A 12,660-nucleotide genomic window follows, 5' to 3' on the forward strand; every position below is an offset into this window, starting at 1 on the left:
CAGTGTGCTACATGCCTTTCTAGACCTGTCTGCTCTCACAGAGTTTGCATTCTATTTGTAAAGACACATATAAGAGGGATATTTTCAGGTGAAAGTAAGTGCTCTTTGGAAGAAGACAGTCAGGATGGGGGTTACCTAAACACTGTGATTGGGGAAGACCTCTCTGAGAAGTGACCTTTGAGTCTGGGCAGATTTTGCCAGATATGGGAAGCAGAGCAATTATGAAGGCAGAAGTGAGCTTAGTGTATTGAGGGGACCAAGGCAGCTAGAGAGACTGGTGGTCAGACATGGAGAGGCTACAGGTGGTAGGGAGCAAGAATGCAATAAAGCCCTTTGGAGGGTTATAGTCATAGGAGCCACATCGTCATGTTTTAAGAAAATGGCTTTGGCTCCTGTGGAGAGTGAACTGCGAGGGACCAAGTGAGAGCAGAGAGGCCTTGGCAGAAGTCCAGGCAGGAGCAGGTGGCTGGGCCATGGTGACTGAGATGGGCACGTAACCACCTTCACCTTCAAAAAGCTCTAGGTTTAGATCTGGGTAAAACTAAAGTAGTTTCAAACCACTGTATTCTCGTAAAGATTATCGAGGATATCAAGGGACGTTGTTACTTGGATTGTATCTGTTGGCATTTATCAAGTCACCTCCTTGTTTAGATTTATTCCTAGGTATTTTATTCTTTTTGATGCAATTGCCAATGGGATTTCTTTTTCTGATAGTTCATTAGTGTATAGAAACAACAGATTTCTTTATATTTATTTTATATCTTACAACTTTGCTGAATTTACTTACTAGTTTTAATAATATTTTGGTGGATTCCTTAGGGTTTTCTATGTATAATATCATGTCATCTGCAAGTAATGAGTTTTACCTCTTCTTTTCCAATTTAGGTGCCTTTTATTTCCTTTTCTTGCCTTATTGCTCTGGCTAGGACTTCCAATACTATGTTGAATAAAAGTGGTGAGAGTGAGTGTTTTTTACTGACTTTAAACTAGTCTGTGACATTTATGTTTTCATAGATTTTTTTTAATCCTTGAAAATTGTATGAACCATTTCTGTTAAAAATATGTGACTACTTGATGATGATTCAAGGACATGAATTTTTATTTGAGGCAAAGACAAGTCAATCTGTAAAATAAATTCTCAGGAATGTGGAATAGTTTCTAATGAGCATTTTCTGCTTGCTCTGTTCTAGGCCTTCTTCCTGGTCTATGCTCTGGGATGTCTGAGTGTTTACTATGAGAAGGTAAGATGTTAGATTTAGATACAATCCACTTTAAACTTTCCTGATGTTAAAAGCATGTTGTAGTAATTTCAGTTGCTTTAATACAAATGTATCTACTTTCACTGAATAAAATAGGAATTGGCTTTTTCTCTAAGTTTCAGCTTTGGGTCCTGAATTGGAACTGTTCAGGCAAGAGCTAGCTTTTAGACTGAGTTTTATTCCCAGAGGTTAGGGGAAGAGCAATATCTTACATAATGACCAGGAAATCTATGTCACAACAACACTGAAAATTAATAACGAAAAATAAAAGTACCGGTGTTTAGCACTGCTTCAGGCTGTTTATTGGGTGTTTTACATACAATACTTCTAATCCTTACTTCCATCTGGTAAGAATTTTATAGGTAAGGTAAGTGAGGCTCAGAGAAATTAAATAACTCACCCAGGGTCCAAAGCCCATGATTCTGTAGGGTAGCCTGCTTCGCCTAGAAGAAAGGCCATCCCGTAAGAAGTCAGACCGTTGCTTGCCGTCTCGTAGAGGAAGCGGGCTGGCAACACAGATAGGAGGTAGACTCCACTGTTCACTTTTTGTATGTTTTGAATTTTGAACCATGTGAATATAATACATATTGAAAATAATTCAAATGAAGTTAAAATTAAAAAGAGAACAGTAAATAGACCAGAGAAAGCATATTTTATTCTGTTCTTGGAAGTACATAATTGTATCATTCACCAAGTTCTAGTTATATAAATCTTTTTCACAAGTATTCTGTTGGTTTGGCAATTGGTGTCTAGCCGATGGGTGACTCATTATTCCAGATGGTGGCCATTCTTAGCCCACCCTGTCTCCTCTCCTGGGCCTTCGCAGAAATTTGTCAGAACATTCCATTTGCTACACAGAATCCTCAACATCTGAAACACAGTGGGCTATCCATGTTGGAAGTGCAGCTTTCTCTACAAGACTTGCTTCTCAGAGGAGGGGTTGAATGTTTCCTCGCAGTGGGATTTGAAGGCCACACGCATACAGAGATTCCACCTTAGGAACAACTCCAGAAAAGTAAAAGAGAACAAAAAACCACAACTCTAACTCATATTTATGGCATTAACATCTTCATCTGAGCCAGCTGAGCAAATCTTTTCGAGTGACTGAACCCTAAACCAACTGAAGAATTGACCATTTTACTAAGCACTGAAATGAGGCAAAAACTTTCCAAACTTACCTAGATTTTGTTGATACATCGGAATGTTCTCTGAACCAAACCATTCTGTCTCTTCAAGTCCTACATTAGAAATATAATTCTCTTATAAGCAGTTGGATTATTAATTTATGCCATCAGATAAAGTCTCTGGTTTCAAAAACTAAATGGAGCATTTTTTAAAAGCTTTTTACACAATTATGGGTGGCTTTTCTGAGCACGGCCCGACATCCAGTAGCTCCTCGTTAGGGTCTTTCGGAACATGCTGCCCTTGCGGACTGGTCGCACTGAGTCCCCCAGCCCGCACTCGACCCGCTGCCTGGAGCCTTCCTCCCCAGCCACCATTACCTCCTCCTCCTCCTCCTCCTCCTCCTCCTGGGCCCTCCCCACTCCCCTTCACTTGGCTACTTCGTTCTCATCTCAAATGTCATTCTGGGCAGCCTCAGACAGGAGCCACGTGCATCATCTAAAATTTTCTGGTAGCCACATTGAAAACGTTTTTTGAAAAAGTCAGGCAGTGCCCTGACCAGTGTGACTTAGTTGATTGGGTGTCATGCCTCAAAGCAAAAGGTCACTGGTTCAGTTCCCCGCAGGACACATGCCTGGGTTGTGGGTTCAGTCCACACACGGGGTGCGTGCAAGAGGCAACCAGTCGATGCTTCTCTCTCACATCAATGTTTCTCTCCTCCCTCCCCCTCCTTTCTCCTCCCTTCCCCTCTCTCTAAAAATAAATAAATAAAATCTTAGGAAAAAAGGTTAGGTGAAATTAATTTATCATGTATTACATGTATATCATGTATTTATAGTTTATTCAACCCAACATACCCAGAATTGTCGAGATCATTTATTTATTGATTTTTTTACGTTAAGCTTTCGAAGTTGCGTGTGTGTTTTACACTCGCAGCACATCCCAGGCATGTGGTTGGACAGCACAGGTCTGGATCTAGTGAATGCCTTCGCTGTGGCTACCGGTGTTTGTTGTTTTCACTGCTTCATCTCCGCATTTACACATGTTGGTTCACTGGCTGAATGGTGAGTGCATACATAATAACGCCTGTCTTTTATCCAATAACTTTAGGAGCCTTTAACGATTGTGAAACTCTGGAAAGTTTTCACCATAGTTCAGCCCACATTCAGGACTACCTACATGGCATACCATTACTTCCGAAGCAAGGGCTGGGTGCCCAAAGTAGGACTAAAGTACGGAACAGATTTACGTAAGTAGTTCGTAGCTTGGTAGGCGTGAGAACCAGGGTTTGCATCAGATCCTAGGATGAAAATCAGATTGGTTATATGTGCTATTGCTGATCTAAGAGATTCTTCCTTCCGGTATACATAAGAATATTGGATGTTTGAATTAGGTTTAGGGTATGTCCAGAAAGAGTGAAAAGACAATCTAGGAGAAAAACCCAGGAGTAGAAGCGTGCAGTCTTAAGTCAGGCTTTTCCTCTCATCTGCTCTGTAATCTTAGAAAAGAGTTCTGTAACACGCCCTTACCCCCCCACCCCGCCCCCACCCTGCTCCCATTAGCCATAGATCATGTGATCATGTGGTATAGAGCAGTCCCTCATCTGCTGGGCCTCAGTTGCCTCATCCAGCAAATGAGAATAATCATTGCAACAGTAATTACAGCTATCTTTTATTGAGCATTTACTATGTGCCAGCATTGTACTGTTTTACATTCATTATCTCATTTAATCCTTCCACCAGTCCTTTGCAATGGATACTTGTTATCATTTTTCTGAGAGGGAGACTGCAGTTTTGGGAGAATGGGTCATTTGCCCCTAACAGTTTTCAGGGCCAGTAACTTACAGAGCTGGACTTTGAATTTTGGAGCCCACACTCTTAGGAACTTATGCACATTTCTTCCTCCACTGATCTTTAGTAAGTGAGGAGGCCAAGCCAGGTGACCACTTCATTCAACAGAATTATTAAGGGTCTCCTGTGGGCCAGGTCTTTTTAGGGGCCAAGAATACAGGGGTGAACAAGACAAACACAAAGCCACCTTGATGGAGCAGCTTACTTTCTGGTGGCAGAGGGCAAACAAGCAAACAAGTAGACACATAATGTAATTCCAGGTGTGATAAGTACCATAAGAAAACAGCAGAGTAAAAGGATAGAGGGTACAGGAAGTTAGTACAGGTGGTCAGGAAAGCCCTCTCTGAAAATATGTGACTACAGTGAGGGAGCAGGTCACTTGAGAATCTGGGAAAGAACATAAAGGCAACATGAACAGGAAGTACAAAGGCCCTGAGGCAGGAACAAGCTCAGCAGGTCTCAGGAACAACAGAAGGACAGTGTGTCTAGAACTTAGAGATCCAGGGCAAAGTGACATGAGGTGATGTCAGAGCATTAGACTGGGGCCAGGTCACGTAGAGACTTTGGATGGTATTCTGCTGATTGGATGTCTCGAGATTTTTAGAGCAAGGGACCCCTAAATTTAATGACTTACTATAATAGGACCCTCTTTCTCAGGGGTCCCCAACCTCCAGGCCACAGACTGGTACTGGTCCAGGCCTGTTAGGAACCGGGCTGCACAGCAGGAGGTGAGCCTGAATGCAGTGCCCTTGAATCATCCTGAGACCAGTCCCTGGTACCAAAAAGGGTGGGGACTGCTGTTCTGTCTTCTCTTTTACTAATAGACTGCAGAAGGGCAAAAATGGAAGGAGAGTGACTAGTTAAGGAAGCCGAGCTCAACCACCCCTGCAGATGGAATGGGTGTGAGATTTGTGGGTAAAAGAGGAATCAGGGATAATGCCTAGGCATTTGGCTTAATGTTCGGACGTAATAAGTAAGCCCACTGGAGATACTGTGAAGACAGGCAGCTCTGGAGCACAGGAGAGCACGGAGATACCAGTCTGGAGTTGCCATTATGTAACTGGCACTAGAGCAGGGGCCTGGGTGAGTAAACATGACCGGCACTGGTGTCTCCTTCAGTAGTGCCCGCACTCATTTTCCTCATCCGCCAAGTGAGGGTGCTTCCTGGATGCTTTTCAGAATTGTTCATGAGGTTGAAACAAAAATTTCAAAATGTTTGAGAGGGATTCTGAGCAGTCACGGCCCTGGAGGTCTTTTGAGCTCTGTCATATATTTGTTTCATATGCTTTTGAGCCTTTTGAAATACGCAGAGAAAGCCAGATCTTTAAATCTTTTAAAGATTTAAATGCTCTGAAGTTGAGTGTGCTTAACCTAGACTCATAGGATGGTCTTTAGGGAGCCCCCTGTACCCCCTGAAATTTTATTCAAAATATTGTGTTTGTAGATGGGTGTGTTTTTTTCTGGGTCAGGAGTTCATAGCTTTTATGAAATTCTCAAAGAGGGTCAGCAATTTTAAATAAATGTTAGGCATCACCCATCTTTCTGAAATAAATGGTTTATTTTGTTTCTTCCATGCATGGATTTCAGGTACAGATTCCCTAACTCAGAGTTACCACACAAATGATTGGTATCAGCTTGAGATTAGTTTGCTGGGTTTCCAGATAAGTGTGTTGGCCCGAGGTCACATTGTTTAAATACGTGATGTGCCTGTCTCATTTTTTCTTCATCGGCTTCCAGCCCCTTTCTCCTTTTCACGTTCCTGTGAAAATAGCCACTCGGTGTAAATGCTTGGCAGGTCTTCTCCAACTTTCTCATCATGCGGTGAGATTGAGTAGAATTCCCCAGTGGACAGGCTACAGCGTTGCATTAAGGGGTGGCTTGGGGTGATGGGAAGAGCTTCCTTCTCTGGGAACTCCTTGGGTTCACAGCCACCTCTCGTTCTCATTTAATCTTTATACTCCTGTGAGGTGTGTGGTGTGTGTGACCTCAGTCACGTCCTTCATCTCCCTGAGCTTTTGTTTGGTCATCATATAACATGAGTAAGAATACCTTCTTTATAAAGTAACATCTTTATTTTTTTTAAAGTAGTTGCAGGGGCACGGAGCCTCTGTTGAGTGCCTTCTGAGCACACCTTACCTCATGTACGTTAGTATTCAAGCCGTGTTTGTGGGCGTTGAGAGCACTTTCCTCATTTACTAATAAACTGCCTTATAAGGATGAATGAAAGAACAGACAGGCAGACAGATTTTCTAAAAAGAAAAGAAAAGAAATAAATCAACTGCTATTTCCCAACTCCCCAGAGGCCTTTGCCACAGCTGGGGCACGTCATGCACTTCAAGCTGCTTGTATAATTAATGTGAGACCAGGTCTCGGGCCGGCAGCCTCGTGAAGGGTGTCTTCGCAGTGCCTGCTGTAGCAAAGGTTCACGGCCAGTGCTAGCCTGGGGTGGGAGGAGCGGCTTCCAAAACTTCACCCCTTCTCCAGCCACAGCTGCTCAGGGCCGCTGGTTTTTAACAATGTTAGTTTAGTTTTGAAGGCTAGTGATCTAATCACATGTGCCTTAGAAATGCCAACACGGGTTAAATCCAGGACATCCAATTAACAGTTGTTTCTGCTTACAGAGCTAATGACACATGACAGAGGGCCGTTATGAAATTCACATCTTATCAGGGAAACTCTTCCTTGAACAAATCTTGTCAATCAAATTTCATTCCAGGAGCAGTATTTGGAACAAGTGATAGGGATCTCAAGTGCTGCTGCCCAGCTGGTTTACCTTGCTCACCCACTGGTGAAAAGAAGACTAGAAACCAAGGGAGTGGAGTCGGGGGGACCTTTCTTTAAATTCCCCACTCCAAAGCTCCCGTGGCTGCTGGCTGCTTTGGCGACCAGGCATCTTGCCTTGGTGCTTCTCTTCTGTCGTCTTGTTTAATCTTCATACTCCTGTGAGGCATGTGGAGTTCGCTTCCCTGCCACAGACTCTGCCCCCAAAGGATGCCCTGTGCACTTCCAGGGTCCGCGTGGCAGAGTCCCTGGCCTCAGGCTGTCCACAGCAGCTCTAGACCCCCATGAACTGAATTACCACTAGTCCCCCCACTTTCCGACCTTTTGCTTTCCTTGGTTTCAGTTATGTGTGGTCAGTGTCAGTCTGAAAATATTGCATGGGCCATTCCAGATATAAGCAGTTCGTAAGTGTTAAATTGCGCATTGTTCTGAGTAGCATGATGAAGCCTCTCGCTGTCCTGCTCCATCCCACCCGAGATGTGAATCATCCCATTGTCCAGTGTCTCCACACAGTGGATGGCCTCCCTCTGTCAGTCACTTAGCCAGCTTGGTTATCAGGTCAACTGTTGGGGTGTCGCAGTGCTTGTGTTGAGTAACCCTTATCTTACCTTAATAATGGCGCAAACCCATTCGCATAACTTCCATTACAGTATAGTTGTAATTATTCTATTTTATTATTAGTTGTTAATCTCTTACTGTGCCTAATTTATAAATTAAACTTTAATATAGGTGTGTATGTGTAAGAAAAAACATATATAGGGGTTTGGTACTATACATGGTTTTAGGCACCCACTGGGGGTCTGGGAACATATCCTTCATGCATAAGGCGGGGAACTACTGCAGTGGGGCAGACTGATCTCTGAGCGGCGTGTAGGATTATGGGATTTTTTCCCCCACTTGACTTTGCATTTCTTAAAAATAGGCATGAGCCTTGCTCATCTCCGGCACCAACACCTAAGTCGGTACCTGGCCAAATTAGCCCAGACACTTTGAATTACATTGATTTGACATGCGTAACAAATTGTCAAACTTCACATTCTTGATACACTTTCAAGCTCATTCTAGAGAGTATAAGATAAGAGGCAAGAGGAGAATCACTTGCATTTGACTTTGGAATTCCTAAGTGGGGTGGGGGTGGGAGGAGGGTGTTAGGGTCTTGGCAACAGATTTGCTTTACTAATTGAGTTTTATTCCTGGGGGAAAGACAGTTTGGGTTTTAAAAATAGGCTACCAGGCAGATGGCAGATTTCCCACATGCAGATAATTGGGTGTTTATGTCTCTGTGGAGAAGAAAAGATTTAAGTAATAAAATAAGATTTTGGCTTCTGGGGGTTATATATTTTCTTTCTTTTTCTTTTTCAGTGCTCTATCGAAAAGGACCTCCGTTTTACCATGCAAGGTTTGGAGTGATTTTTAAATAAGTTAATGGCTTGAAGGGACATGATATTTCTGGCCTCCACTTGAATTTTCAGTGCCATAGAAACAATTAGTTATGTTCCTGATGAGGGTAAATACTATATGTCCATGCCTTAAACACCAACATTGTTACACTCTATGTAAACTAATAAATAGGTTAGGATAATGTGTCTTTTCGTATTACACATTGAGTTCACCTATACAGTAATTGTTCGTCTTAATATCAGTGAGTATTAGTATCTAAACAGTTGAGTGAATTCTCAGCTTTCATACTGGGAGAAATATTTCTGTTCCTTTCCTATAGGTGTTGAAATCAGACTAAAATGTTATAACATAAAGTGTGAGTTTTTCATTAATATTTTCTCAGCAGAAGTCTAGGGGAATTTGGGATCAGATGATGTACATTTTATATTTTTCTGTAGCTTTTTCTTGGTAGGACAAACAGAATTCGTTTTAAACAGATTGATCCCATGCTTTTTATTTTTAAAACACCCTTTGTATGTTTTTCAGTTACTCTGTCATCATTGAGTTAGTGGATGACCATTTCGAGGGCCATCTTCGCAGACCTTTCAGTTGGAAGTCACTGGCTACCTTAAGCAGAGTTTCAGTGAACGTCTCCAAGGTAACATCAGCTCTGGCATTACCTGTCACGTAAATGGTTGGATTTTTTTTCCCTTAAATATAGTAGAAATAGAAAAGTCATTTGTAGAAACTTCAAAGTGTTCCTACCAGTGAAGTTCTGGAAGACTGGGCTGGAACCTGTCCTCCTCTCATATCCTCCCCCCCCCCCCCTCACCAGCTGGTTCTAAGCTGCAGGAATTGAGCTTCCAAGTTCCCGGTAGTGATTGGCGTTGGTGGGCATTGCCTTCCTTCTCTGGGATGCCCTTGGTAAGCACAGCCAGTGCACGCTCCACATTCACCCACACATTCACAAAGGAGTCCAAACACATTTCTTTCCAAAGTTCATAGATTTCTTGAAAAGGCAGGAAGGGAATTGATATTTATTGCTAAACACTTTACGTGTTTTCTCACCAGCTCTTGATGATCCTCATCCTAAGAGTGAGGAACCAGAGTCAGAGGTGGAGCGAGTGAGCGCCCTGTGATCATGCAGCTCACATGCAGAACCGGGATTCAGACCCAGAGCCAGCTGACTGCTGGCTGTGCTCTGTTTCCTGCTGCCATTAAGGCAGGAGGGAAGTCACCAGGACTGTAAAGGATGAGAGCCTTGTGTGATCTCTATGATTCAGTAATTTGCTACCTAAAGCAAATCGTGGCCCCTGCCTACTCTGTCCCACTGCTGCTGGGGGTGTGGCGGGGGCTGAGGCTGTCCTGAGTGAGGGTTAAGCTGCCTAGGCTTTGGCCTATAAAAAGTAGCTTTGTCCTATAGAAATAGGGAGTCTCTGCTGGTTGTAGTGTTTTTATGTCCACTTTTTGAGACTTATAGTATGTATTTAATATTTTAAATTGTATGTTTATAATCAGTATATCTACTTTATTTGCATTCTCTTGACACGTCAACAGTGACGAACTGGCAGGCCCTGAGTTATCATGCCCCTGGGAGGACACTGACACACTTTGTGATGCTTGCAGGAGCTCCCCGTGAGAGGGAATGCAGACTGCCTGCAGATTCCCTCAAACTTGTACCGTTATTTTGTGGGATATTGAGGTTGTTGTTCATTTCTCAATAGGAACTCATGCTGTGCTATTTGATTAAACCCTCTACCATGACTGACAAAGAAATGGAGTCACCAGAATGTATGAAAAGGATTAAAGTTCAGGTGCGTAAACTCAGAGATAATTCATGTCATCCCCCAGATTCTGTTCCATGTACTGTGTCTGCTTGAACATGTGCTCCCAAGAAAACAAATGAAACCTGTCTTGCCTTGGACTTCTCGGCCCTTCCCTGCTAAACCCACTCTTACTCCCCCTTAGTTCCTGCTGCTTCCTTACCTGCAATGTGATCTGGTTTCTCTCCTCACCAGTCAGCTGAAACTGCTCTCCCAGATGGCCTGGGACCTCCTGGCCAAGCCGGGACCTCTCCTGGGTCTCATTCCCAGAGACTACAAGTGTTGCTGTTGACTCATTCCTTCTTGAACTCCTCATCTGGCTTCGGGGGTTCTGTGTTGAGCTGAGTTCCCCCTTGTTTTCATGGCAGGCTTTTCTCTGCCAGGGATGCCAAGTTCATTGTCTAGTCACCCAGAGTTTAATATTTCCACCCCTCACCGTGTCTTTGACCCCACCCCCACATCCAGCACCTTGTTTTTCTCTTAACATTGCGCCCTTCTTCTTGGTCTCACTGCCCCATCCCTCTGCAGACCTTCTCGAGGGCCACAGCGCCTCGTCCCCTCGGTTAGTCCTGCCATCCCCACTAGGTTAGCTTTTCATAAAATGCCCATCCGTGTCTACTTCTCCCTCTCAGTGCTGACCTGGATACAGCAGCAGCATCGTAGACTTGGTTTTGATGTTAAAGATGCACTTTCGTACTGGCACTCCTAATCCTGGAAAGTGCTAGTAGACAAGTTTAGCTGAGGCAAGTTTAGCTTTTAAAATCTTTGCATGGTTATGGTGGATACTATTTGCATGTAAGGTTTATATTGCAACATTCACATTTTCACCAAATGTTCAGTTACAAGGCATGGGAACAGGTATCTTTGTTGTATAGACAGCTTTTTGTGAAATGTAGCAGCGATGTCACATGGCTAGCATGTTCTTTTATTTGTTTGTGAAATTCAGTCTTTTTTTTTGTTTTGATTGGTTACAGGAGGTGATTCTGAGCCGTTGGGTTTCATCACGAGAGAGGAGTGACCAAGATGAACTTTAAAAATTCCACCTCATATTTCTGATTTCACCAAAAAATACTTATTGAGTTTCCTATAATAAGCCAAGTTCAGGGCGAGGTAAAGAGTCCTTTTATTGTAATTGGCCCTTAATTTAAAAGTTTTAAAGGGCATGGTGCTCCCAGAACCAGAAAACTATTAGTGTTTGAAAAGATAAAATTACACAGGAGAGAAAAATAGCCCAGGGCTGGGACTTCAGACTCTGTCCTTGAGTCGGCATGACTGTGACTGGCCCCGAGCTCCTGGCCTCTGGGCCTCGCTGTGTCCCCATCTGTTCAGTGAGGACATTGAATAGATGAGTCACAGGAAGACTCATCCAGCGACAGGGAAGTTCTGTGTTACTCTGATTTTACCTGAAAATGATAGTTTACATGGATGTGGCACTCTACAGTTTTCAAAGCAGCACTTTTATACACAGGCATCTCTCGTTACCCACATCCAGTCGGCTCCTGAAAGAGCGCTGGAAAGCAGCTTTGGGGACTGCAGGACGCTATGTCCCATTATTTTAAATGGAAAAAATAACGTGTCTCTGCTTGTCCAAGAACTTCAACCAATTACTCAAGAACGTAAACATCCATTTAATATTTAACAAGGATTTCTGAATCATAGAAGGCATTTAGAATGATCACCTAATTATTTGTCAGTGGTAGGCATATTGGTGTAGAATATAAAATATTATGCAGTATTAGATAAAAATTTCATCTTGCTTCAGTGAACTTGTTATGAAGAAAAAATAGGTGGTGAAATAATGTATAAAGATGCATAATGAGTGCAGTTAACATTTAGGTTACACAATAAACAAAGCCTTTTCTTAACTGATTAGATCCCAGTAAAGAGTTGCCTGAGGCCTGGTATTTGGAGGCAAGAGGAAGGAAATGGACAGGGTGTGGGATGAGGTGAGTGAGCAAAAGGGAGCTGGTGTAGGAGTGAGGGGACACGCGTCTGAGGCTCATCCACTGTCTGAATTCAAGACACTGGAGGTCAGTCTTCTTGGCACTAAATATTCCAGAATTAGATGGTTAAGATCCGTCTTTGGAAGCTGCGATGAAAAAAACAACAACAAAAATTAATGGGTACTTGTTTGCACTCCCCTGCATGATTTTAGAGCTCCTGATAGTCTAAGATTGTCTTATAACTGTTTTACTGCGGTGCTTCTGTTCACATCATAATCCTGTGCTCTCCCAACAAAGTCATTATGTCCACATGCTTTACATTTCAATGATTTGGCATGCAAATAAGTGGAGCTCTCCTTCCCCTGCCTCAGACCAAAAATGGCCACCAATTTGAAAGAGCTTCTTAGTAAGTTCTTTGCTCTTCGTTAATGATGCTAATAGTCCTTTAGCATTTTTACTGTTCACTTTGCTTACTCCAGGCTCCTTAGCAAAGTAAAAGACT

The 12,660-nt window shown here is 43.0% G+C and overlaps 1 protein-coding gene across 3 annotated transcripts in view; it reads left to right on the plus strand.

Moving 5' to 3' along the window:
• The window catches only part of TSEN2 (tRNA splicing endonuclease subunit 2), a 36,593-nt gene extending 24,294 nt beyond the window's left edge, over positions 1-12,299 (plus strand). For all 3 annotated transcript variants that reach the window (XM_045192374.3, XM_045192377.3, XM_045192376.3), the window contains exons 7-12: positions 1,191-1,241; positions 3,492-3,630; positions 8,375-8,411; positions 8,939-9,050; positions 10,117-10,206; positions 11,190-12,299. In XM_045192374.3, coding sequence (XP_045048309.2) covers positions 1,191-1,241; positions 3,492-3,630; positions 8,375-8,411; positions 8,939-9,050; positions 10,117-10,206; positions 11,190-11,249 — 489 coding nt within the window. In that variant the 3' untranslated portion in view covers positions 11,250-12,299. The remainder of the gene's footprint in view (positions 1-1,190; positions 1,242-3,491; positions 3,631-8,374; positions 8,412-8,938; positions 9,051-10,116; positions 10,207-11,189) is intronic.
• Positions 12,300-12,660: the final 361 nt, after the last annotated feature.

Source organism: Desmodus rotundus, chromosome 8, assembly GCF_022682495.2.
Source record: "Desmodus rotundus isolate HL8 chromosome 8, HLdesRot8A.1, whole genome shotgun sequence".
NCBI classification, from domain to species: Eukaryota; Metazoa; Chordata; class Mammalia; order Chiroptera; family Phyllostomidae; genus Desmodus; species Desmodus rotundus.